This window comes from Lissotriton helveticus, chromosome 9, assembly GCF_964261635.1.
Source record: "Lissotriton helveticus chromosome 9, aLisHel1.1, whole genome shotgun sequence".
Lineage (NCBI taxonomy): Eukaryota > Metazoa > Chordata > Amphibia > Caudata > Salamandridae > Lissotriton > Lissotriton helveticus.
This window is the reverse complement of record NC_136070.1, coordinates 1,274,293,415-1,274,320,495: the sequence shown is the minus strand read 5'-3', so window position 1 is coordinate 1,274,320,495 and position 27,081 is coordinate 1,274,293,415. Positions and strand designations below refer to the sequence as shown.

The 27,081-nt window shown below is 43.4% G+C and overlaps 1 protein-coding gene across 1 annotated transcript in view; it reads left to right on the top strand.

Moving 5' to 3' along the window:
• Window positions 1-20,722, top strand: part of ARPC4 (actin related protein 2/3 complex subunit 4) — a 43,882-nt gene extending 23,160 nt beyond the window's left edge. The window contains exons 2-6 of the mRNA XM_078661847.1: window positions 4,540-4,658; window positions 9,599-9,710; window positions 14,659-14,754; window positions 14,854-15,024; window positions 18,997-20,722. Of these exons, the coding sequence (XP_078517973.1) occupies window positions 4,540-4,658; window positions 9,599-9,710; window positions 14,659-14,754; window positions 14,854-15,024; window positions 18,997-19,002 (504 nt within the window). The 3' untranslated portion in view covers window positions 19,003-20,722. The remainder of the gene's footprint in view (window positions 1-4,539; window positions 4,659-9,598; window positions 9,711-14,658; window positions 14,755-14,853; window positions 15,025-18,996) is intronic.
• The last annotated feature ends 6,359 nt before the right edge of the window (window positions 20,723-27,081 follow it).

The window sequence follows — 27,081 nt, the reverse complement described above, 5'->3', positions numbered from 1 at the left end:
TTCAAATACCAATTAAGTATTTACTCACAACCCTTACAATTTGGGTTTTTTGTGTTTAAAAATGCAGTTGCCATGACTCAGATTTGACCTTTGTGACGACTGTAAATTTGCTTTGTACATTAGGCCCAATATTTTCTATCCAAAATGCTGTCTTCCACTTGTTGACTTATAGGTGAGTGTCTTGAAGTCAGATTATTTGTCTTTTAATTGCCTTTTTGTTTGATATGGTATGTTTTCCACTTTCATTCTGTGCCATATATAGAAACGCTACAGAATATAACGGCTGAATAGAATTACACCAAATTTGGCAGAAATGTTGTTCTTTTCTTAGAAAGCGTGCTTTTTGAGGTTTGGTGTAAATCTGTTTAGCTGTTTTAAAGACATTAAGGGCTTGTAGGAAAAAGTGTTTTGCTGCCATTACAGAACTTAAGGACTTTATCCAGGAGTCCTGAAAAATAAAACATTGAACAAAACATAGAATGGGCAGGGCAGTGATACGCTGGCCTAGTATTTCCCAAACGGCGGGTAGCGAGCTTTTTTTTGGGGGGGGGGGGGTCATCCTAGTCCAAGCAATAAATAAAGATGACTTTAACACCTTCCTTGCACCGCAAATTCCACCGCTGCGCGGGGGTGAGCGCGACGTTTCCGTGCTCATGACGGAACCACGCCGTCATATGTCACGGGCGGCGTGTCCTCATGACGGCGTGGCTCCATCATGACCACACCCGCTCATTAATTAGTGCTGCGTGGGAGGAGTGGCAGCCGCATGACGGAACCACGCCGTCATGAGAACATGTCGCCCGTGGCTTTTGACGGCGTGGTTCTGTCATGAGCACGCAAGGGGTTAAATGCTGTGTTTATCTGGTCACATTTGCTGTGCTTCGGCTGCTCATGGGGGCTTGTCCGCCTGCAGTCGTTAGACTCCGGAATTAGCCAAAACCAATGAAAGCACACTTTTTGAGTAAAGTTCTACTTCTATGCTAGGTTTGGTGTAAATCCATTAAGAGGTGTGGACTGTAGGCACAACCACATTTCCGGTGGGAGCTAAAATGGGAAAACTTATTTTTCACACCAATAACTATTTTTAGACGTTACTGATCTTCACAAAACTTGTCATGCTGAACTTTAGCTGAGTAGGCTTCTGGTTTGACATATTTCTTGTAGATCCGTCCATGGGGTCAAATGTTATAGGTAAATCAAAACACCTTTTCAATGGAAATGGAACTGCTTCTCAACCAGAACTATCCAGTAGTGACCCAGTATTCCTTGGGTCAGCACTGTTCATCCATTGGTCTTTTGAGCTGCCATTCACATTTTGCTTCTGTCCTCTCCTGCATGTGGGCCAATAGGTTAGTCCACTTTTGCATTTGGCTATCTTAATCTGTGAAAATGTCATTGAGCTTGATCCCATGTGCACAACTTTCTAAAACTAAGTACTCCTCTGTGCCAGAACTTGTGGGGTAATACCATTCTTTGTTCTTTATTGTTTGTCATTCAGGTTATATCTTGAAGGTACAGTAATTCGATGCCAGTATAACATTTTCTTTGCACCAATAAGAATATAATTTTTTTCCTGTGATGTGCATTAAAACTAAAAAGGGTTTCTGTTCCTGTCCTTGGTACACCTGCCTTCTAGGAAGCATGGAATTTAATAAAATATCTACTTGTACATAAAACCAGAATGCTTCATTATTCCATTTATCCTGTAAAAAAATTCCACATGTCCCTTTCAATGCCAGGTAATAAACTGAGAAATTATGACTGCGTTCTCATACCAGAGCTCTGATAATAGTCACTCTGTTTATGTCAGGTCTCATATTCTATCAGGGTTTGGATTCTTGCAAAGCTCTGATTTTGCTTTCATTCTGCAAATCTGCACACTGGACCTGGAAGAAGATGGGAAGTAGTAGTTCTAGGGTTGTAATGCAGTCTGCACATACCTACAGACTTGCATCTTTATGAGCATTCACCAACTCGTCTCTGATCTCTTCCCAGATGGAAAAGGTTGGAAATCTACTTCTGACAAGGGTACAAGTAAAGCGTTTACAAAGGTGGGGAATAGGTGGGTGTAGATAAAGTAAATTTACAGTCACTTTGCAGATCTTATCATGAGCAAATGTGTGTATCTTTGCTCATCCAAAAATGGCATTTACAAAAATGTTTGAGGAGTTCTGCTTCCAGGTCTCTTTCTGTTAGCTCTTGGGAATCATTGAAATTCATAAGTGTGCACCACAGTGACTTTCTTTAAGAATTAGGTCCCTAATTTATTTCAAGTGACCGGTCATGGTGTCTGTATTGGTCTTAATAAGGACATGACTAAGTCACCAGAGGATCCTAACTGCAGGATAACATCTGACTTGCAATGTGAAGAGATTGCTTGCTTTTTCGTCAGTAAAGTCCAAGGGATTTATAACTCTTTTGAAGCTGATGGGTCTGCTCAGACTCCTCACCAATCCCTAGACTCTCTAGAATCTCCCTATTCTCTTCATTCCCTCCCGGCCATCTCACAGGCTAATATGGTACTTCTGGCTGTAAAAGTCAAGTGCGGGTCTCCGGAAAACCCCGTTAAACCTGAAATGTTTAAACTATTTCATGATTCCATTTTGGCGGAGGGTCGGGAGCTGATTAATAGATCTTTTCAGTCTTCCACCATCCCTAAATCATGGAAACACGTCAAGGTTGTCCCTTTATTAAAAAAGCCCACCTTGGACTCTTCTAGGCCTGAACATTTTAGACCTATTTCCCTGCTGCCTTATTTGGCCAAGGTGGCAGAAACACACGTTAATGACATCCTGACCAACTACTTGGAGAGCAATGGGATTCTAGACGACTCACAAAACTGATTCCGGCCTAACCACAGCACGAAGTCCGCCCTGTTGGCCGTTACTGAACAACTAAGGGCAACACAAGATCTGGGTGGTACTTCGGCTCTAATCCTGCTGGATTTGAGAGCGGCGTTCGACACGGTCTCCCACGGGATTCTACTTAGAAGACTATGGGAGATCGGAGTCCGAGGTGGTGCCCTGGATTCATTCGCGTCTTTTCTATCTGATTGTTCCTTCCAGGTCCATGCCCCACCGTACTCCTCCAGCAGGCTTCCGCTGAGTTGCGGTGTTCCGCAGGGGTCGGCGCTCAGCCCTACGTTGTTCAACGTGTACGTCCGCCCTCTGGCAGTGTTGGCCAGAGAACATAAGAGCAAATTCATTTCATACGCGGACGACACACAGCTTATCTTCTCCTTCTCGAAGGACATGGATACGGACCACGCCAAATTTCAAGATGATATTCTGGCCATCTCTAGATGGATGACCACGAATTGCCTGCAGTTAAACTCATCAAAAACTGAGGTTCTCCTGATTGGCAAGGAAACACACAGGTGGGATGATCACTGGTGGCCCCCCACGTTAGGTCCACCTCCCATTCCTAAGAAGGAAGTAAAAAACTTGGGTGTGATTATGGACGACTCCCTCTCCCTACAATCCCATGCAAAAAGAGTGGCTGGCGTGTGTTATGGTCGCCTACGGTCGCTCAAACCAATTTTGGGCTTTTTTGAACCACCTGTCTGCCAGACAATTGTCCAAGCCCTTGTTCTATCGCATATAGACTACTGCAATGTCTTAATGCTGGGCTCTAATCGGACAGCCATCAACCGACTCCAGAGGGCCCAAAATGCAGCTGCTCGCGTTTTGTTCGCCCTACCAAAATACTGCCACACGTCCCATATTCTGCGGCGATTACACTGGCTTCCGGTAATACAACGTATTCAATTTAAGTCCCTTTGCCTAATTCATAAAATCCTTCACTGCTCTGGCCCCCGAGTCTTGCGAGGTTTGTGTTCTTTCTATGTCCCTTCACGTGCCCTCCGCTCGGCGGACCGCAATCTTACCTGCACCATCAAAATCCAAAGGAGCAGAGCTGGTGGCTGCTCCTTCAGGTATTTGGCTCCGAAACTGTGGAATTCGATTCCCTCGGAGGTGCGTGCTACAAATAATTACCTGTCATTTAGAAAACTCATCAAAACCTGGTTGTTCCCTTCTATCTTGGGTTCCTAAGTGGCGTTACATGTTTCCCCCTTGGATTAGTCCGCCTTTCTCTCAAGCTGTCTCCAAGCGCTGGGACGCCCCGTCACTGGGGTAGCCATGCGCTCTATAAGCATTTTTAACATTAACATTTAACATTAACACTGATTCTTCATTTTTAATCTTTCAATATTTAAAAAAAGTGACATCAAAAACGTTTACTAACCGATGCCCCCAAAAATGGTATTTAAAACTGCACAATAATTTAGATACATTTTGGTTTTATTGCATATTTTTCGTTTACATTTTATTTAGAAAGCCAACAAACACCAATTTTGCGTTGAGGCTTTTGCTTATTAATTGGGGACCATTATTAGTAGCCGCTAATTATTAAACTTTGCGAACGTGTAACCATTTTATACTGCTTTTTTCGATTAGAATGTACCCTTTTAGAAGAAATATAACGTTTAACTACAAAATGGCATCTTCAGTAATTCCTTTTTCTTTTTTTATTTCATAGACTGCTACACTACGCCCGTATCTTAATGCAGTTCGTGCCACTCTACAGGCGGCACTATGCCTGGAGAACTTCTCATCGCAGGTCGTGGAACGGCACAACAAACCCGAAGTGGAAGTCAGGTAAGACTTGAGTAAGACCAGCCTTTACTGCGGGTGAGAGTCCTTGTACTGTTAAGCAGAGTCTGATGCATCCATTTTCTAAAGTAATGATTTGTACAGCCCAGTTTTGGGTACCAAACACTGTGCTACCTAAAGTCAGGGCTTTTAACTTAAGTTAAATAGCTGCCAGGTTTGAAAATAAGTAGCCATACCCCTTGCAAGTCTTTAACAGCCCAGACCCTACAGAATGCACAGCACAGGGGTCAAAATGACCATTCATGTGAATCCTCTTTTCACAGCTTTCTGGTGGTGGGGGGGGGGGGGGGGGAGCAGGGGTGCGGGAAGCCATCATCTCTTCTTTTAGTTACTCTTACCAGACCAGAAGTGAGATTCAAGTTTAGCTGATTTGGTTGGTCCGTTTCAGTTCAAGAAACACTAAGGGCCTCATTATGATGCTAGTCGGACGAGCAACCCACCGGCATCATCATGGGAACGGGACTGCCCGACAAGGATTTGGCGGTCCCACTACCACGATTTGGATGTGACCGCTTTCATGACGGTCTGAAAGTGTATTTCGACTAATGCTCTTGTGCTGCGGGCTACAAAACGAAATGGTTACTTACCTGTAGAAATAGTTTTGCAGCTTGAAGACTTTTCTGGATTAACATGCGACCATCTAGCCTCCTCTAGAAGACCTGTGAGTATTCATACAGTATAAAAACCCATGCTTACTTAAGATTTACTGAGCCCCATAGATAAGTCGTGTCACCACAGCAGAAAAAAGAATATGAAGATGACGACTTTCACCTGGCATTTCGGGTTGCATCTGACATCATAGATCAGAGATAGGCCCATCTACTTATCATTGCCCAAGAGACAAGAAGACTTTTCGAACGATTAAAACACATGGTGTAAATCGCTAAAAGTCTTCGAGACTTGAATGGTGCGAAGGCAATAGTCCTTTGCGTACACTATTCTTTGTCTCTTACTAGGGAACTCCATGTACGAGTTCCCTTAAGTACATTTGATTCACAGAGTAATTGTGTTTAAAATGTCCTCCCCTTTTTCTAGAGTTATGTCCTGTGCCTAAAGGAAAATAGCTTGTTCTTCTGTGTTGTCTTCAGTCTTTTAGCTTAGCGGTCTGGTCCCTGAACGTTTATATGAGCCTCTTTAGGTTTCTGACCCATGTTCTCATGTTGGCATGGTTCTGTGACACTGAATTTCAGGAGTAACAATTGTTTGCCACTGATCTGTCCCCTCTTCTTTATTTTATGTAATGTTTGTGTCTTGTAAAGCGCACTGCTGCCCTGAGGCGTCGTGGCGCTGTAGACCGCTGGGGAACCCGTCCTGGCTATCCCTGTGAGATGGTCCCTACTGGGTATCTCCAAGGTGAAACCAGGCATCCCCGGCGAATGTGGGGGGCCGTTGTAGAGATGAGGCAAGCTAATGCCCAGAGTTGCCGAGTGTGATCCCTGGTTGGAGTAGGCACCGAGGCGAGAATTATCAAGTCCGCTGACCCTGGTCCACGACCCTGCCGCGTCGGGAATTGAACCCTGGTCCCAGGCCGTTCTCTGCTTCCGGGTCTGCCACCTCTAACCAGTGAGCCACACTACTCCACTCTGATGTTTAACTTTTAGCAAGTACATTGAGTCAGACCGGAAATCTTTGTTTTTTTCTTATTATTACTCTATCCCTGTAAGTTAGTGAGGGCCAGACATATATAGGCTCAATACATTTCAGCTTTAAGAGCTTTTCTGCTTCCAGGAACTGGATACTCGAAGAGCTCACCCCAGCTCTTTCCCAGTGACCACCAGAAGAGTGCTGTGATGTTTTCAAATGAGGTCTTAGAAGGGAGATCCTCTAAAATTGTAATACGTCCGATCTGTGAGGTTCCAAATGCAAGTGACAGTTGGGGAAGTCCTCATAACGGTGCCAGACAAATATGCATGTTTGTCAGTCCGGTGTATTAATGCAAACAAAAATGTCCTCGAGGTTAAGAATTATAATGTGGAGTGGGGCAGTGTTGGGCTGCCATACCAACCTCCCTCTCCCTCCCTTTTGGGTTTTATTGATCATCTTGGGCCCTGAGAAGGTGTTTGGTCGGCTGCCCACTATTGACCGAAACTTGCGTTGACATCTGCGCAACAGCTGCACAGACACCAAGCAAATGTATTTTTGCTCTTGAATGCAGTGGTTTTGTTTGTTTGATATCCAAAATTTAGGAATTATGTTTAGGTAGATTACATATACTGGAACATATGTCCTGATTTCTATGAACATTTGTGTACTGGGTTTTAACATATATATGCATTTTCAGATTTTGTGCTATACAATTGTATAGAGTGGAATACTCAAAGGAGCTATGCACAGGTCCTCATATAGTGCTGTACTTTGCTAATTATATGGGTTTTAATTATTGCTTTGTCGTGGTTTTAAGGTATGAGTGATATGTATGTAGTGTGAGTATTTTATGCATTTTTGATTTGCTGTTTGGGGAGATATGGCAGCTGGTTTGTTGTACTAAATATGTATGATTAAATCATATTTTTGAAATGCTTATTTACATAAAATCCTTTGTGATTAAATAAAATAAATTAAGATTTATATTACAGAAGCAAGTTGTTGTGTTGCTCTTAGACTCTGTTGTGGGTAGTTGTTTTGTTTGCCAATACAGTGTAGTCTGTTACCTGTGCCCGCTGCGAACCATAGTCCCTGGATATTGACTGTAGACCTATTAATTGTTTGGCAAAGCAGCGCCCTGTGCCTGGCTTAAGCTCTTTGTCCTACCTCCTCCTAAATGTAACTTATTATAAATCTGTTACTAGGTGAATATTTCAAGTGTGTGAGTTTTAAGATATATAAAGTATCTCCACCTAGTTTTCTGAAGCCATGACAACCTTCAAATTACCAGTGTTTGCCTCTGTTCCTCTGGTACAGCTTGTTCCTTGTGTTAATATTCATAACTATGGAACATGCAGTGATACATTTGTATAGCAAAGATCACTCCTCCAGGTAACTTGGATTATTTTAATACTCAAATAATATGCCCCACTTTATTTCTGTTCACGTCATTTATACTTAGCAATTTAAGGTTGGTGGTTTGTTGTAAAAGAAAGGGGGTGTCCGAGGCTGAAATTCTACAGCCAAACCTGTCCATCTGTCCTCCTCTGTTCCTCCAACGTGAACCATGGACGCTCTGTCAGTCGCTGCATTTAATAATGACCTGGCCTTGCGTGTCTAATGTAGCTGAGTGCGCAGCCCCAGCGGGACTGGGCTCTGTTATGTTCTCATGATGTATATTTGTGTTAATGTCTGTGTGACCGACGAATGTAAGCTAAAGCCAGCTAAACCCTTGGATGTGATTGTTCTGACCATTTAAGCAGAATCAGGGTCATTCCACAGCCCCACTCTAAATTGGGACACTTAGTTTATTTCAGGTTTCAAAGTCTGTTTGACAACCTACGGTTCGCTTCGGGTCCCCATACCATGGCTAGATGTGAGGCTTTCCTCTGTTAGAAAGCTTTTATTACCTGCGACTTACTTAAATTAAGCATAATATGAATTATGAGTCGGCATTGATATTATCAACAGTTTGCCTTTATTCAGAATACTTTGAGTGACGTGTCATGTGTATTACTAGTTTAAAGCTCGAGAGCTCCGAGTGAGCTACGCCTTGCTGTAAATTCAGATTTGTCTTGGTGCGACTAGCCGACCTGCCCACTTTGATAAGAATGAACGCCTGGTGGGCCAAGCTATAGATCCATGTTAGCTGGTTGCTGTTAAACATTAACTAAGGTAGTGAATGTTATCGTGTGCTAGGCATACGCCCAGTGTGACGCGTGCTTGGATGCAGGTACAGCGCATTAACCATGTATTGCAGTTCGCGGTGCAGTTCTTGGGCCACTAATGGATTTGAATTTGTTATCACTCACTTTGCATATGAGCAACAACAGTCTACTTAGAAAGGCTGCGCATGTCACTACACGTCTTACCTCGCGACCTGCTAACGCGGGTGAGGCCAGCCGTAATCTTCAAGAAGCTGTTCCTACAGGTTTGACCTGCAGGTGCAGTGGCATGTTTACAGCTGAGAGATGGAAGAAGCTTGGGATGGAATCACAAGCATGTTTGCAGAGGTCTGTGCTCTCTATTTCAGATAGGCCTAGCTGTACAGGAGGGATGTCGGTGATAATGGCTCATTACACAGACAAGAAATGTTTTATTCTTCCGCTACTTCATGCATAAACTCTGACAGAGAGGACGAAGACATGTTGGAAAAGTTGCAAATAGACATGAAGGCAGATCTTCAAGACAGAACCAAGAAGCATGAATTGCACCATGAAATGTAGACCACTGTTGTGATCTGTAGTCAGAAGATGTTTCCTGTACACTAGAACATCCGTATCTCTTGTTTCTCCGATGGGGATTATGGCCAGTTGACCAGTCAGGAAAGTGTCCGTCCGCAATCCCCTTAATCATAAGTGGAAAAATCTGCCAGTCTTAACTGTGCATGTCTGCTTGAAAACTTTGTTGGAGAGCACGACTTTGAATAAAGTCAATTAGCTTTAACATAATAGACTGGAAGATATTTTTATTTGGCTGTTAAAAGAAGTTTACTGGGACAGGACCAACACCCTTATTAAAGTAAAAGTAGATAAAAAGAAAATACACATTTAATTCCCAGTTTCATGTAAAACTCTTCATTGTTCGCCTTGGCTAGTCGCTATATAAATTCACTTAATTTAAAAATTAAAATCCCCTTTTCTCCTGCTACAAAGACTTTGGAGCTCTCACTGTATGTCTGCTTACACCTTTAAAGGAGGGCGGTGAAATGAGAAGGCAGACACACGAGTGGGCTTGAACCTTCGAGGGGTAACATTGCTGTAGTGTTTACTTAAATAATACTTATGATGCTCAGGGTTTACCTTATTAATACGCTGTTATTTCTTTATTTACCATTCCAGAAGTAGCAAAGAACTGCTCCTGCAGCCGGTGATAATCAGTCGAAATGAGAAGGAGAAAGTGCTAATCGAGGGGTCCATCAACTCTGTACGAGTCAGCATAGCAGTGAAGCAGGTGAGTATCTGTTATGGATGTCACTGCGCGGGCTCCCTCCTGAATGAATGGAGATTGAGGCGGGTGGGTGAGTGGAGATGTTAGAAATAAAACCGTCGGGACGCCTAAAGTCCAAATCGAGTTTGTACGAAGCCGCACAAGGATCAAAGACAATTGTAATTTCAACCGACCAGGACTCTGGCTAGGCCATGGTCAGTTGGAGCATGGAGATAAAACTCTTAGAAAATCAGCCCAGTAAATGTATGTTTTCTTTCTGTACATGTCGGGGAAGCTCCATGCTTGTTAATCATGTGACAAACTTATTACTGTCAGTGAAAATGTACATAATGTGCAGGTTACAGAATCCCCAGGTCTTGATGGGGAGATACCATTCAAACACACAATTAACATATTATTGAAAAGGTGACTATGAGTAACAAGGAAGAAGAAAGGAGAGGGGAAGTGTTATGCTGTAGTTGCATTGGCTTGGGTTCTATTCCTACATTTGAATATGTTCTATTTATAAGGTTCTGGCTTAGATTGAAAGGCGGAGGGAATTCTATCGGGGTCGTTTGCCCCTTTGACACCTTGATAAGGACTGGCGCCAGGTTGTATCTTCAATAAAGCTTATTTGGGAATCCATCTCTTCGGCATGCCGCGGCATCTTTCCACCACGACAGAAAGCAAGGGCGATGTGGGGTCTTCAGGAGATGTGGGGGCTCTAGGCATGAAAAAGAACAAAAAGAAACTTAAAGATTTGGAAACAGAGGTGTAATGGAGGTTGGAAAGGAAAAAGGGAAGACGCAAGAGTTTGACCGGGGGTCATTATGGGAGGATGTCCTGGGCAAAACATACACTAAATAATGGAGAAAAGGAGACTCTGGTAAAAGAGGAGCACAGTGGAAGGAAGATGAATGGATGCACCATGGTACCTCCCACTAATTATATAATAATGAGATCAAAATAATATTTAAGAAATGAGAACAAAGGCAGAGGGCAAATTGACATGCACAAAGCAACTCAAAACAATTAAAAGTGGGGTCCAAAAATGCAGTGGTGCAGACTTCGACTTACTACTACATTTTGGAACACCCTCTAGACCTGCATGGTCAACTTACGTTTTCTTTCTATTTCACTTTTTTAATATAGATTTTTGAAGTCTTTTTTATTTGTATTTGTTACCAAAAAACATTGCACAGTTATGTTAGCTGCGAGGAAGCGAAGCCTCGTATTAGTGCGTGGAAGTATTTACTCCATTAAACTCAGACAAAAAGGGATAATTCAGTCATGGTTTTTATTTTATTACAATTTGTTTATGCAGTGAACAACGCTGCAGCAGGACTACCTTTTGAATTGACATTGGGCCAGGCATGATGCATAGTTAGAGGGGAAAAAATCAAAAACTTATTTTTTTTTCCATAAAACGAATGCACTGTGTGAAATGAAAGATTTGCAACATTTGTAGCTGTTCGATTCCATGCTCTGGATACGCTTGGTCACGTAGTGTTGGGCGTGGAAGTTACAAGGTTTTTTTCCAAGTAGAGGCTTCGGTTTCGAGGTGGCTTGGGCATGGACAAGCGTTCATCAAAATTCCAAGGTTTGGAGGGATGACATCACACTCCTTTTGACATAAATGGCACTACAAGAAGCTACATTATATGGTCTTTGACACTTAATACTCTCCCCCAGCATGGGCCGGCTCAGAGTTCGACCTTTATATTCTACATAAACATTTCTTCACGGGGTGCAACTATCCACGAGAACAAGCCTTATGATGAACTATCTCATCTATTAGTTTGTATTCCTCCGCAATTTTATAGAATTACAACACATTTGTAATCTTTTAGCATTCATTAATGGTGAAGCTACTTCTTGTGAATTTGTTTTACTTGTTTGCGAAGGTTTTAACTAATCATGCAATAAAGTTATTATTATTACTCTCCCCCAGGAAGTGATGTCATATGACCTAGATGCTGGTTTCATCTCGTGATTAAACATCGCTGAAGTTCCTTAATATCTGCATGATAAATATCGTAATAAACTTAAATGTCTATTTTAGATACCATATATGTCAGGGTGTTGACATAGTCCAGGAAACATACTCTGTGTATTACATAAAATTGCATGTTCTTCGGAGGAAGACCTAATGCGACAGTGGTATGACTTAACAGTTCTCCTATTGTACCCCGGAAATAGAAAGATATTGATGGGTCATGGGGAGAGGAAAGAGATTTTAAAAAGTAATAGTAGTTATCTTTACATGCATTAGTTGACGCAGGTTATATTTCGAATGTGAGTTATCGATTTAAATTATTCCTAATTTTTAATCCATTCTTTTCATGACCATTTACAAGGTGAAGTCCGTTGTGCCAAGCACAGTGGTGAAGGTTTTGTTGCAAAAACTTCATTTTTCATATAGTCACAATAATGAATGGCAACGCCTAGTTTATAAATGTGTTTTTGAGTTCACTTTTTATTTATTTAGACGACTGAACCGTGCAATGCTGAATTCATTTATTTAATGAAAATCCTAAAATGTGGTCCCAGTGAAAGCGGTCAGAGTAAACAATGCCTATCAAGACCTTCTGTTCTTGCAGTGGTGGCTGATGATCGTTGAAAGTGGTGAGGCGCAATACTTATCCTGAATTGTAGTGAGCAAGCAAAACGAGTGAAACTGGCCTCTTCGAGTGAAAACAACCCTGCTCCAAGAAAAAAATAAAATGAAAACAGTAGGGTGAAATAGTGCATTTGAAAACACAATTTTCAAATGAATTCGCTAAAAAGCCTTTGGTGCTGAAAGGACATATATGAAAAAATTCAAGCCTTTTGTGGTGAGCCACGCCAATCAAATCAAATGTGATTTGTTTCAAAATGAACTGTGGGTGCTCCTGTGTCAAGATTACCTCTGTAGGTTCAGGTCCAGCATTTTGTCATGGGTACATGCCTTAGTTGGTCTTTAGGCCAGGATTTACGTACAATATGTCAGTGCCAGAATGTTGCCATTAGTGCCGTCCAAATACCGTGGTTGACTCTGCACCATTAATGACCTCTAGTATTTCACGTGTCGCGTCTTCTCATGGTTGACATTCTCCCCTCTGCCATTGTTTATCTTCTTAATGCTAAGTATTTATTTATTTATTTAACATTTGTATGGTGCAGTGAATCACCCCCAAGGGTATCTCTCAGCGCCCGGCAAAACAGAGAAACCGGCCCGTTGGACGTCCATGGCATACTAAAACATCCAGGATATCAGTAGCAGCATCTTGCCATTGGGGGGGAGGCTCCTGTATGCCAGGGTTGCCAGGGGCACCATCAGAGTCTCAAGAATAACACCACAGTCTCATACTCCCATTCTGTCCCTCTCCATCCCACTCACTTGCAGTCCCCCATTTATCTTCAGTCATGCAGTCTTTTTACTCATTCACTGTCACTGACCAACTCATACCTTCTCACTTGCTTTCACTTATTCACAGTCTCACTTATTCTCTCTAACTTTGACTCACTAGTTCTCACTCACTCCCATTCACTCGGACTCGCTCATACTTTCACACTCGCCGGCACTCACTTGTACTCTCGCTGAATCAGTCTCGCATCCATCTCACCCATTGTCAAACCCAGGTACACTTTCAGTCATTCTTACTAGGGTCCAACTTTAATGCCATAAAATCTCACCTTTGCTCCCAGCAAACACAACTGTTCTTGGGAGCCGTAGTCAGTAAAGTGACAGAAAAAGCGTAAACCAGCAACAAGAGAGTCCTGGCATGTCAACCGCTGCTTCCCCTTTGCCAGATGTCACATCGTGTGACAGTGAGAATGAAACTGTTGGGAATGGTGGAGTCTTGCATTGCAATAGTACTACCAGCCACTCACCTGCACAGTGCCTGGTAAGACAGCCACAAGAGACTGATCAACTGGGAGATCAAGTGTTGGCGGAGTCGAGGGATCAGCGCAAACTTCATTAGAGGAAGAAGAGGAACTTGTGACTGCGCAGGTCATTCCTTGCTCCCAGCCGCAAGTTACCATCCACACAGACCCCTCCACTGAGTAGGAAGCTCACCTGGATCAGCTAACTATCCGAGCCAATGGTCTTTGTAAAGAAAATACCAGCACGTCCGCGTTCTTGAACCTATGGCAGTTCAGCCTGCACTCCGGGTGTTTTACAAATTAATTTGCAACAAAACCGTGCCCGTTTGCGGCAAAAGCATGGCTGCCAAGCACGGTCAGCAAACACAAAGGGGCACACACTCCAGTAGTTGCCAGGCCTTTTTCCGACAGTCTGGCAGGGGCCCTTTCATCATCCAGCCCTTTGTAGGTGTGGACAATGAAAGACTGTGGATCTGCAGGGTAGGATGCATCCAAAAGCTCACGAAGGAAGATCAGTGCCCAAGTGCTTTACTAGTACTTCCACTACTGGGGGACTCCCAATGCTTGACCTCATTTCCTCTTCTGAGAAAGCAGAAGGCCACGCCCATCACTAGACTAAACGGCTAAGGGACTTAGGCTGGCCAAGGGCATACCTCCTCTGTAAAGGTTTACCCAATAAAGCATTTTTTAATCATTGCAAGGATTGTCAATTTTACCTTTAGTAGCTCATCTTGATAATTGATCAAGAAAAATGCTGTTATTTTTCAGACACACTTGGGAAGTGACAGGGGAAGATTCAGTCCTTCTCCTTGCCACAGCTTCCCCACTAACCCACTGGGGCATCTCATTGGTCTTTTCGGGGCTTAAGGGGCCCCCAGTATTTAGACCGCTGCACTACAGCGATCAGTGCAGTTGGCAGTTAGTGCTGTGTGGGATGAATGCAGGTGAGATAATGTGTAAAGTGAAAGAAGGGACTTTTCCTTTGTATAAAAGAAACAAGAAAGAATCCATGATGATAGCCATGGTACGTTGCTTACGCAAAGGTGCCATTGCTGACCTGTCCTCGTGCTTTTATTTAAAGACATTCTCACATTCTGCTTCTTAGGCTGATGAAATTGAGAAAATTCTGTGCCACAAATTCATGCGCTTCATGATGATGAGAGCAGAAAACTTCTTCATCCTTCGTCGAAAGCCTGTCGAGGTGAGTTGAAGTCGGCAGCGAATGTACCTACTGATTGATGAAACTTTTAGAAACATGACAGAATTTTAACGTTTTGGTTTCTTATTTCCCCACTTGTAGGGTTACGATATCAGCTTTCTGATCACAAACTTCCACACTGAGCAGATGTACAAACACAAGCTGGTAGACTTTGTCATCCATTTCATGGAGGAGATCGATAAGGAGATCAGCGAGATGAAGCTCTCCGTCAACGCAAGGGCTCGAATCGTGGCTGAGGAGTTTCTTAAGAATGTAAGCGTGCCCTTATTATTTGTTCTCAATGCCGCCAGTCTCCAAATTCCTCTTGGACACTGTAGCTATATTTGTTTTTATCAAAGGTTCTTTACTTTAAATAGTTGTGCTCTTCACAGCTAAAATCCATCCTTCTCTCAGTAATGCAACAAGTCCCACCATTGATAGGATAATTAATTTCTATAACCTCTGTTATTGTCCTCAATCCCCTTTTGTTTGTTTCACTTAATGAAATTGGCATGGTGTTCCAGCGCAAAATCTAATTTATTTAGCTTGATAGGAACTAATTATTTGCTAACTTAACCGAATATCAACCTTCGCAGTGTCTTCATGCACTGCCAAGCAAAGATCAAACTGGGCTAAATTTCTCAATCCTTAACAAATCCATTTTAGCTCATCCTATAATCCAGGACAGCTACTGCTGTTGATCGGTGCCAGTGGTGAACCTGAACTCTTACATAGTAATTTCTCTGACTGGATGAAAATGGGCTTAAAGCTCCACCACCTCTTCCCTCCTTTGACACGGTGGATAAAGAGTGTTAGGAGCTGATAGGGTATCTGGACTTCCCTCATCTGCCATATCCAACATATATGAATAAGGTCCCGGGAGTTCTCCGGAGACATGGAGCTGGGCAGCGTACCGCAAAGTTCCGCCTTGTCATGCGTACTAAGCACCAGCAGGTGAACTTAGAAATGTGCCCCCAATACCCAAACCCAACAGTGATTTGAAAATGGCACGTGGAGCCCCTGAAATATCCGTACACGCCTGAACTAGTTGTTGTGTTTCATTAAAAGAACAGAGCCAAGATGATGATCCTTGGAAATGGGAGCAGCATAAACATTGCCTTTCCACTGGCCATCACTCTGTGAATTTCATGCCTGAAAGGTTCCTGTCTTTTTCTGTAAATTAAGCAAACCTTGGAATTTAAGGAGATTTGATGGCAGATTGATGCAAATGACATGTTTTTCTTGGGACATGAAATTCATGTTCACCAGGCTAAAAGTGATCCAGATTGTGCATGCACCACAAGTTGATCTTCCTGCAGTTGACCAACCAGGCCCCTTTCCTATTATTGTGGAGAAGTCCAATATTGCTGGCAAAAAAAGGCCTAAGTCTAGTAGATGGGACCTGCACCTCCCTGCCTAGAGGGAGACTTGTCCCAAAGCAAATGTAGGGGAGGATACAGCTGAACCAAAGACCTGTAAAACCCCAGTCTGAAGCAATGGACTGTTTTATTTACCCATGTGTACCCCAAAAACTTCCCTATAAGTGTGTACTAACTTGGTCACACTTCCATCACATTAAAAACTGGGAACTGGTCTTACCTTTGGCAGACATGGGGACCACTTCAAACCGGAGATGAGAGAATAGCAGCTCCTGCCTTGGGTGCAAACTCGGGAGAGGAATACTTTTTGTGGATATTTTTATTGTGTCGGCACTCACAAATGTTGCCAAATTTTTTGAATGAGTTATGGAATGAGCTCGTTTGACCAGTCTTAACCCCTGATGTTGCCAATTTCCCTAACTTAAGATCATCTTTAGGGTTAAACCTTCATCTCTTGGCTAATATGGCACAACTTGTGTTCCCTTAAAGGCATGCGGCCCTCTGGCTGTGCCTGCATGCATTAACATTTGTGTCTCCTGCCATGTCCATTATCTTAGTGACGAGACTGCACGGATCCAACAACTTTAGGCTGTACACTCTCGTGAACCTACTCCTGGCCTCCTTTGGGTCAGGAACATAAAACGTCCTGATGCAGAGGTTTCTGATGCAGAGGTCTAGTTCCGGAGTAACCGCCACATTCCTGCTCCTTGTCGGGCCGCAGGCAGTCAGAGATGAGGTGCTTATTTACCTTTGTCCAGAGGTTTATGAAGTTTGTTTTGCAAATAGTCGACCACCAGAAGAGAGTTGATGCTTTCAAGACCTAGAGTGGAACACCCCATCCTCGTCTAACATATTTCCTTTCCGGGGCCCTATTATGTGTAGTGTGCACTTTCCCTGTTTGCGCTGCGGCACACCTTCAAACAGGAGCGCCATGCGCGTAACAGGGAAATTGCACCCTATTAGAATGAATACGCTGTCCTCAGGGCTGCGGTAAACCCGTGCAGACCTTTGGCCCGCTCATTCAAATGAAATACGGAGCGGCTGCTTCAAAGATGCTCCATTTTACTGTGTGCCGGCGGCACCTGCCTGCACTTTTAAGAGCGGTCCCATTGCAGGCGGGTGCAGTGAGTGACTGCAATCGGCTGCAAGGGGATGTCTGGGGGGATTCATTGGACGATCTTGACTCTAGAAGGTTGCCATCAGGAGGCGGACTAAAAGTGTGACACCTGACCGCTTCTTTACCTCTGTGCTCATGTCCATAATACAGTGCAGGTGCAGAGGTAAAGAGATTTCCTCATTTGCATGGGCCACACCCCTATTCCGATGAGGGACCCCATCTTGAGATCGTGCTTGCACAACATATGTACCAGTGCTATCTGTATTACAGAATAAGCCGCACAATCGTCACTAGCCCCTTCTGTAATACCAAAGTGCCCGTGGGCTCACAAAGCAGTTGCAAACACCCATTCCACCACCGAGGCACTTCAGTAATACATCCCTGGCCTCCTTAGCAAGTTTTGTCCTGTGGAACTCCCTTTGGTATGTTGTTCTTTTTTCTATAGAGCAGACCTTTTTTGGTTTAGGAGTTGGGTCCCATCTGTTCTCTGTGTCATAGTCTGAGCTTGTATCCATCTACATCATCCGTCAGCAATGGACCGAGTGTGCAATGGATAGGAGAACTTGCAGTACACTTAAAGGGGCCTGGCCTTCCTGGAATAAACTCTCTGGGCTTGGTACGTTTCTTAAATGTTAATGGTGGTAATCGTCAAGTCCATAGGAGCTCCATAGGAGTGTTGAGGAGGACAGGGAGAAGTAGATGATTTATTTTTATAAGACATATCTTTATTTCTCTCCCCCTTTTCTGCAGACCAAAGTTGTTTAGGGCTATATGCACGAACACATTTTCCCATGGACACAGAATGGGCAAAACCTTTTGATGCATCTGGCCCTTAGCACCTTAGCCTAGTTTTCCAAACTTCCAAGGTACAAAGTGGGGCCAAGGGCTCTCATGATCGATTGGGCAAAAAGGTGTATCTGGACTTTCTTCTTTTAACAAGTCGAGTATTGGGATCAGTGATGTGTGCCGGCAGTCTCTCGGAAACTGCCTCCTTTATTCTGCTGCTTGGATAAAGAATTTGAAAGCAAAACTGCTCTTGGCAGCTTTAGGTAAAAGGTTGGAAACTTTCTACTAGAGTTCTGGTGGGTATTCAGTATTACAGGGAAGCATTGCTGACAGGAACTATGTTGAGCCCATTCAACTTTCCCTTACAAGATCTGTTTTCGTTTTCCTTACTTTTTAAGTTGATGCTTCATGATGGGTTCGCAATTATTTACTAAACTGCTGTGGAAGTAAATTGTAAGCTCTGCCTGGATTAACCATCAACCCCGGGATATTGGGCATTGTCCTGGTTTAACCCATAGGTTTGCTTTGAATGAAATGCTGCTTTATTTGGTTTGCCGCATGCATCCTCTTGAAGTCCTTCCCTGGGACTAGTTACCGTTTGCCCTGCTTGCCAAGTATTCAGATATGTTTTTCTTTGGAAATTTTTCTCGTGAGTGCTGTAAAGGCTTGTTCATTCGCCACTGAAAGTGCTGTTTAGGTGTCTCGCAGATACGTTGATATTTACACGCGCTCTCAAACAGACACTCCCAAATCCTGTACACAAGCACACACACCGTATTACTTCATTGCCCCAATACCCCAGTTGTGTTACAGGTATCCTTGAACCTTACAAGTGCCTTAGACTTAAAATAATCCTGTAATGCATTTTTAGCTCCTAAGAACTGTCTGCCTTTGATCCTCTTGTGCATCGTACGCCCATACCTCGGGTTATGACTAATTTCCTCTTTTTTTTCTCTCTGACAGTTTTGAAAAACCTGAATGTTCGACTGACGTCTGCTGCCTCATGAGCTCCTGTACAACTGCTCCACATTGTCTGGGAAGGGCTGTGGGGGGAGGATAGGGAAACCGAAGGCCTGATCTGCTGAGGAAAGACATGAGGAGACGTTGCCAAGCCTTGTTGATTGTCAAAGGGAACGCAGACCGCGTTCTTTGTTGCCCGTCAATCCTCATGGTTTGTTTCAGTTGTTATTGTGGACCGAAGAAGTATTGTGCTTATTATGACTGCGTTTTTGTATTTTCTAAATTCTTTGCTATAGTTGCTTCATATTGATTCCCCCAATATGTTCCCTTTTGGTACAACGGCTCTCTTCCTGTCGCACTGATCTGTATCATGAGTGCGTTCAGAAACTGCCTTGTGTTAGGCATACATGCTTCCAAATGGGGTCTTTCATGGAGGGAGATTGATGGAAGTGGGGCGGGACTACCGGCAAAAGTGTTTGAAGGAGCCCTCCAGCTGGTAATGCAGTGATCATGTGGCTGATAAATTAAAGTGTTCTTTGCCTCGGTCACCTGCTCTGGTGATGTGCCTTCTACACAAATTCAAGAATTTGTCTCTTCAGTGGAGCGCTTGCATCACTCTAGTCCACCCCCCACCTCCTTCACCTTGGGGGTTTATTAGGATTTCATGGGCGCATCTCGGTGTTACTTGTGCAGTTTGTTGCGCAGTTGTGACTTCTAAGATCAGGAATTTGGGAGACCAGTCACCGGTTAAACATGGCGTTTTCCTTTGTTACCTTATTTTTAAGACACTGACCAGAGTTTCTTCCACTTTACAACAGGGTAATCCTAGTAACCGGTCACTGAGCGTTGTGTATTTACCACTCATTCCGTTTTTCATTGAGTATACATCAAGTGTGGAAGATGCTCGGCTCTGTAGGGTAACTGTTTCCTCTTCCCCTTTATATGTCCTCTGGTTGGGGTTTAGAATTCTGGTGTGGAAACTCTGTCGATATCCACACACAGTCCTATTCATACTCTTGCTTTAAACCTCAATCGGTTACAATATTTGCCTAGATTAGGTCAAATAAAGTACACTGTTTGCTGGATCGCCCGGTCCATGCAGCTGCAATTTCTTATTTAAAGGTGTATGGGTACTCACGTTCTTGTCCCTTGTGCCAGCACTTACCATGAATCCTGGCCTAAATTGGAACAAGTGGGTCATGCAGGTGGGACCACCCACATATCATGTATTACATTTAAGGTCCGTGTGAGGCAAATGGCCAGTTTGATAACATCAGACGTTTTTGGGCAACTCTGGATTTTGTTTGGCAATGGCAAAGCAATTCAGAATGGAATTGATGTCAGATGAAGATCTCCTTGTGTTCACGGTACTGTTTTTAATCTTCAATGTTGGGCCGCATGACAATTCAATTAGAAAATGCAAATTCACGTTCTGAAAGAAAATCATCTCAGTGTCTGATGCAATCATACATTCCTGTCCAGCAAGTACCTCCTTTTGTATACAGGGTTTGGTAAATTAGCAGTCCGATGGCCTTTCAACAATGTCTTGGAGTGAATGGCGACTCGGGCGTATTCCTTCCCCTTACTTCAACTCCCTTCTCTGCCCTTCATGCCTGAAATTAGTGGGTACACCCTGCAACAGGGGAACTAAGGACCTGTACTTTTTGTTCTGCTTTTTGCACTTTCTGTATACTTTTTCTTAATTCATATTAAAAGCTCTTTTTGTCCAGCTTTTTGTCTGTTGTTTGGCCTTGGTATCACGTATGCTTTGATGGTTTATTTACTGTGCAGAACTACATATGTATGTATTCATGGTTGCAGAATTTGTATCGCTTGATCTTAACTGAAGTGCAGCGGAGCCCTGTACAGGGTCGAACACAAAGCTACCATCAGTGAGAGATCGAAGGGACTCTGGGTTCAGAGAGCAGAAGTGTGACAAAGTAGCTTCATCTGTGTCATTGTTCTCTTAATAATTTCTGAATTTCCACTGATCTACGTTTGCCTAGAGAGAGCGAACATATTCGTCTGCAGCAGCTCTGCGTTCATAATGGCTGTATAATTTTGCATAGTTTGTCCTCCATCCCAAGTTTTGAAAGGTTACATTAAGTATTTCCCCCCTTGTAATGCTCACTACCTAGAATGCATGATCATTTGTATTTTACTTTTGTATGAACGTCCACATGTCTAATTTTTGGTAATTACACTAAAAGCGATTTCCCCTTAAATGATCTTCTTCACAGGAGCGTACATTGCAACTAATCCCTCATGTTCAGCATATGCTGAGCATTCATGCAGTTCCGATGAACAACATCAAATGCCCAAACGTTTGCAATATTTTTACGACCTGTTCTTGCTGCTGATTTACATGCTGCGCATAAATAATCCTGGCATCTGCTGTTGGGCTCAGAAAGTGTTAAGTCCATTTTTGTCCATCTTTTCTTCCCGTGTCTAGAATCACTTGTTCCTAAATAACCTTGAAAGCTCACAATTTGGTGTCCGAATCACTTTTGATATGTCCTGCAAATCACTCAACTGGCAACTATATGAATAGATCTGTCAGAAAGGTTGTGAATCCACTATGCCCGGTCTCTTGCGCATGCGAGGCATCGCTCTTTCACTTGAAATAGCTAGTCTGCTTCCAAGTGGGGGGGGAAGGGGAATGGGACAGGAGAGAGAAGAGACATATAGCTCCTCAGTGTGAAATGGAATGTTAGTGTAACTTCAGAGGCATTTGTCTGAACTGATTCTGTCACACCCATTCTGAAAACCTAAAATGAAAGAGTTATTGGGAACAGAGAAATAGTTATGGATCCTCTACATTCTGCAATCTCAAGGTGCATATTGGAAGTGCCTGAAATTCATTGTGGTCTCTACCACTATGTTCATTACGAGCCATTCAAATGAGTATTTTTGAACTTGCACCTAATCGTGAAAGAAAATGAATACCGCAATTGACCTGATGATTTTAAATTATTTTCGAAGGTTACTGAGTTTTAAGAAAGGATTGTATTTATAATGGAAAATAAGAAAAAATACAATGTAGTACAATCAAGATAAAATCCATATATAAGAACTATTAAGTTGGCAGATGAAGCATGTAAAGAAATAAGAAAGAAAAGTAACAATCGTACACATTTAACTCGTATCTAACCACTGTATAATTATAATTAAATAACAGAGTAAAAAGAAATGGGAATTCAAATGCTAAATATTCTAAAAACTATAGAAAACTCACTTCATGGGAGCTTTAGGCATGTCTTCAATCCGGGCAGCATGAAGGCCTGTCTTGTTTGCAGATATGTCTAAAAATTGGTGATGGGTAACCATAAAAGATCACGTTTGATCTAGGCTGTGATTGTAACAGACACCATGCCACCAAGCCTGGAAAGATATTGTAGTATCATCCTTCCATGCCTTACTAATCTGTTAAAAAACAAACTGCCAGAAGTAAGTCAATTATGTGGAAATTTATTGTATTGTGTAGCCCAGTCTTCAGAAACACTACCAGGGAACAGATTAATAAAATGAAAAGGGATTTGTGTGTGAAAAATATTATTGATTTGTCGGCAAACCGGCAACCAAAAATTGTAGGCATGTGAACATTCAAACAACATATGCTTCAAGTCTGCTGAAACAGCATTGCAAGTCCAACAGGAAGAAGAGAGAGAGGAGTTAATCTTGCATAGAGAAAGAGGAGTGTGTATAAGTCTATTATAGATGATAAACAAAGACTGAGTAGTATTAGCTGCTCTAGACGTTTTCCTTTATTTAGTCCAGATTTTATTCCAAATAGAAAAGGAGGTCCGGAGGTCGACTTCCCAAGAAAGTTCCACATCCATTTTGGCTTGAGTATACGAAGGGGAGGTGATCTGTTTATATAATTGAGATGCCAAAGGAGAACTAGTTAGAAGTGACCATATATTGTGATTAGAAGATGTAGCAGTAGGTACTGACAACAGTTGATCGTAGGTCAATTGAATTAAAGAAGAATATTGAGATTCATAGGAATTGGGTAAAGAGAAATGTGCTTGAGCAGAAGGAAAAATGTATTTTTATGAAAAAGTTGATAAACTCAACCAAGACCTCTAGCATGCCAAGGTTTCTAAAAGATAAATTTGTTATTAATCTTGAGGATTTTATTGCACCAAATAGAAGATTGTAAAAATTGTTCTTTAGGGTCTCGGTAAGAAGTAATAATAGGTTGTAAAACTTTGCAAGTGTTATTAAGGATAGGAAGAGATAAAGATGGGGGTCTATGTGTAAGAGTTATACAATCTTTTAGATGGGAATGGATACAAAAAAAATTAAATATTAGTCCACAAGGGTAGGTTGAGTTCATTGTGTAATAATAAAGAAGATTGAGGGAAAACGCTGTATGATAGGAATGAAAGTCTGGAAAATGTACTCTTCCCCCCCCTATGTTTGGGATTTTTAAGTTTATAAATCGACAAACAAGCTTTCTTATTATTCCACAGGAATTTAGACAAGATCGAATAATGTAACTTATATTGAGAATTAGGTATATTTACAGGAATGTTAGCGATATAAAAAAAGTATAGGTACCAGCATCATCTTTATAGTGTCTAGGCGACCCCACCAAGACAAAAATAGAGGATTACATAGAGACGTAAGTGAACTCAATGTTGTATGTAATCCCTTAAAGTTGAGAGAAACAGTTTCTTTAATAGATGGAGTAAACTATAAGCCAAGACATTTATTCTTAGCTGGACTCCAGTGGAATTGAGAAGAGGCAAAATCAGCATGAAAACATACCTTGTTTAATGGAAGAATTTCACACTTGTCTGGATTCAATTTATAGCCCGAGACTGATGCAAAACGTTCCACCTCTGATAAGAAAGTTGGTAACGAAATTTGTGGATGTGACATAAATAATAGAATGTCATCGGCATGAGCATAAAGTTTCAACTGATTATCACCATAATGAAAACCTGTAATTTTGGCATTTAAACAAATCTTGATCAAAAAGGGTTCAAGAGCCAGAAGAAAGAGAAGAGGAGAAAGAGGGCATCCTGTCGAACCCCTCGATAAAGTGAAAAAGATGGAGAAGGCCATTAACTAAAATATCCGATGGAGGAGAGGAATACAACAGAGACAGAATTTATAAAAGTAGGACCACACCTAAACCAGAATAGAGTAGAAAAGATAAAAGGCCAGCTAACTCGATCGAAAGCCTTCTCTGCGTCTAAAGAGAATAGCGGCTAGAGAATGTTTATAGGAGGTTGATTTGCTAAGGACATTAAACAAGCATTGGAAATGCAATAGGTCTCGCAATAGAATAGTTAGACATTTTTCTTTTTGCAAATGGAAGAGTGGCGTTGCGTGGATGAGTGGCGTTTCTGTGGATGAGTGGCGTTGCGTGGATGAGTGGCGTGTGTGAGTGGCGTTGCGTGTGAGTGGCGTTGCGTGTGTGAGTGGCGTTGCGTGTGTGAGTGGCGTAGCGTGTGTGAGTGGCGTAGCGTGTGTGAGTGGCGTAGCGTGTGTGAGTGGCGTAGCGTGTGTGAAGGATTGGTAGTGCGGGCACTGCTGCTTGGGGTATCTGCGAGATTTGTGTAAGTGAATGGAGAGGGGGGAGAGAGTTGTAAGAGAGAGTGAAAGAGGCAGAATCGTTGAGAGGAAAAGAAAGTGCGAATCTGTAAGCTGAGAGATGTGGCATAACAGAAGGATTGGTAGTGCGGGCACTGCTGCTTGGGGTATCTGCGAGATTTGTGTAAGTAAATGGAGAGGGGGGAGAGAGTTGGAAGAGAGAGTGAAAGAGGCAGAAACGTTGAGAGGAAAAGAAAGTGCGAATCTGTAAGCTGAGAGATGTGGCATAACAGAAGGATTGGTAGTGCGGGCACTGCTGCTTGGGGTATCTGCGAGATTTGTGTAAGTAAATGGAGAGGGGGGAGAGAGTTGGAAGAGAGAGTGAAAGAGGCAGAAACGTTGAGAGGAAAAGAAAGTGCGAATCTGTAAGCTGAGAGATGTGGCATAACAGAAGGATTGGTAGTGCGGGCACTGCTGCTTGGGGTATCTGCGAGATTTGTGTAAGTAAATGGAGAGGGGGGAGGGGCACGGAGCTCATCAAAGCAGTAATTACAGCAGTGCGGGAGGGGGGGGGGTCTGAAGAGCGGGGGGGGGGTCCGGGGAGTTGAGGAGGGGTGAGGGAGCCAGGGAATTGAGGGAAAGAGTGAGTGTACTGTATACACTGAAATAGAGCACACTGCTTCCCCTTGCGGCGCTATACTTAGGAGCAGACAGAGCATGAAACGGGGAGGAACTTTAAAGCAACGAAAGATGGGTTGAGATAAGGAAAGACTGCAGAAGGAACAACCGAGACAATAAGAGAATAATGAATTCTGTATATGGAGAGAGCGGACAAGAAAAAGAACAGAAGTAGAGAACGGGTAATAGGAGCAAATATGGGCGGACAATGCAGGAAACAGTGAAAAGAGAGGAGGGTGGATGAGAAGAAAGAATAAAAGATGGAGGAGAGGAAAAAAGGTCGGCAAAGACAGAGATAAAACAGAACATATAAAGAACGAACCTGGGAGGTCTGTGGATGGTGATTGCTGGTGATTGCTGGGAGGTCTGTGGATGGTGATGGCTGGGAGGGTCTGTGGATGGTGATGGCTGGGAGGGTCTGTGGATGGTGATGGCTGGGAGGGTCTGTGGATGGTGATGGCTGGGAGGGTCTGTGGATGGTGATGGCTGGGAGGGTCTGTGGATGGTGATGGCTGGGCGGTCTGTGGATGGTGATGGCTGGGCGGTCTGTGGATGGTGATGGCTGGGCGGTCTGTGGATGGTGATGGCTGGGAGGGTCTGTGGATGGTGATGGCTGGGAGGGTCTGTGGATGGTGATGGCTGGAAGGGTCTGTGGATGGTGATGGCTGGGAGGGTCTGTGGATGGTGATGGCTGGGGAGGTCTGTGGATGGTGATTGCTGGGAGGTCTGTGGATGCTGATACAGGAGCCCCCCGCTGTGGGGTGGTGCAGCTCGTCTGACTCCAGCTGCGTGCACTCTCCCCTGTTCCTGCCCTTGAGTCTGTGCTGCAGCCTCGGCTCCTGTCTGTCTCACCGAGGGGTGTTAACGAGAGCCGGAGGCGGCTCTCGCTGTGTGTTCTGGAGGGGCACGGAGCTCATCAAAGCAGTAATTACAGCAGTGCGGGAGGGGGGGGGTCTGAAGAGCGGGGGGGTGGGGGGGGGTCCGGGGAGTTGAGGAGGGGTGAGGGAGCCAGGGAATTGAGGTAAAGAGTGAGTGTACTGTATACACTGAAATAGAGCACACTGCTTCCCCTCGCGGCGCTATACTTAGGAGCAGACAGAGCATGAAATGGGGAGGAACTTTAAAGCAACGAAAGATGGGTTGAGATAAGGAAAGACTGCAGAAGGAACAACCGAGACAATAAGAGAATAATGAATTCTGTATATGGAGAGAGCGGACAAGAAAAAGAACAGAAGTAGAGAACGGGTAATAGGAGCAAATATGGGCGGACAATGCAGGAAACAGTGAAAAGAGGAGGGTGGATGAGAAGAAAGAATAAAAGATGGAGGAGAGGAAAAAAGGTCGGCAAAGACAGAGATAAAACAGAACATAGAAAGAACGCACGAAAAACAAGCAGCAATATCGAGAGGTGGTGGGGGCAGGGTTAAGGGTAGGGAGAGAAGGCACAGGCTGGACAGGAGAAGTATGGAGAGTGGTGCAGGCGGGGGGTGTGGAGCAAAGCCTTTGAAGAGCGTTTGGCTGCCAGGGGGGCGGAGAAGCAGATTGCCTTCAAGGCAGGAGGCAGGCAGAAGGCTCGGCCAAAGCTATTAAGCTGTTCTTCGGCAGTTTTACAAAGGCAGGAAGCGCCCCAGTTAATTGGAAAGCTGACTGGGGGTAAGGTCTAGCGCAAAAAAGGAGTGCCGGTAGCTCCATCAGAAACCACCGGCTCAAATTAGGCACTGGTCTAATGAATCAATGTACTTTTGTACCTGCAAAAGCGTTTACTTTGAGACAATATGTGACTTGTTGGACATAATTGAGCTTCCTGAGGTGGCATAAGAGACTCGCTTACTGGCGCTGGGTTGGGTGTGTGGACACTCGTGCTTT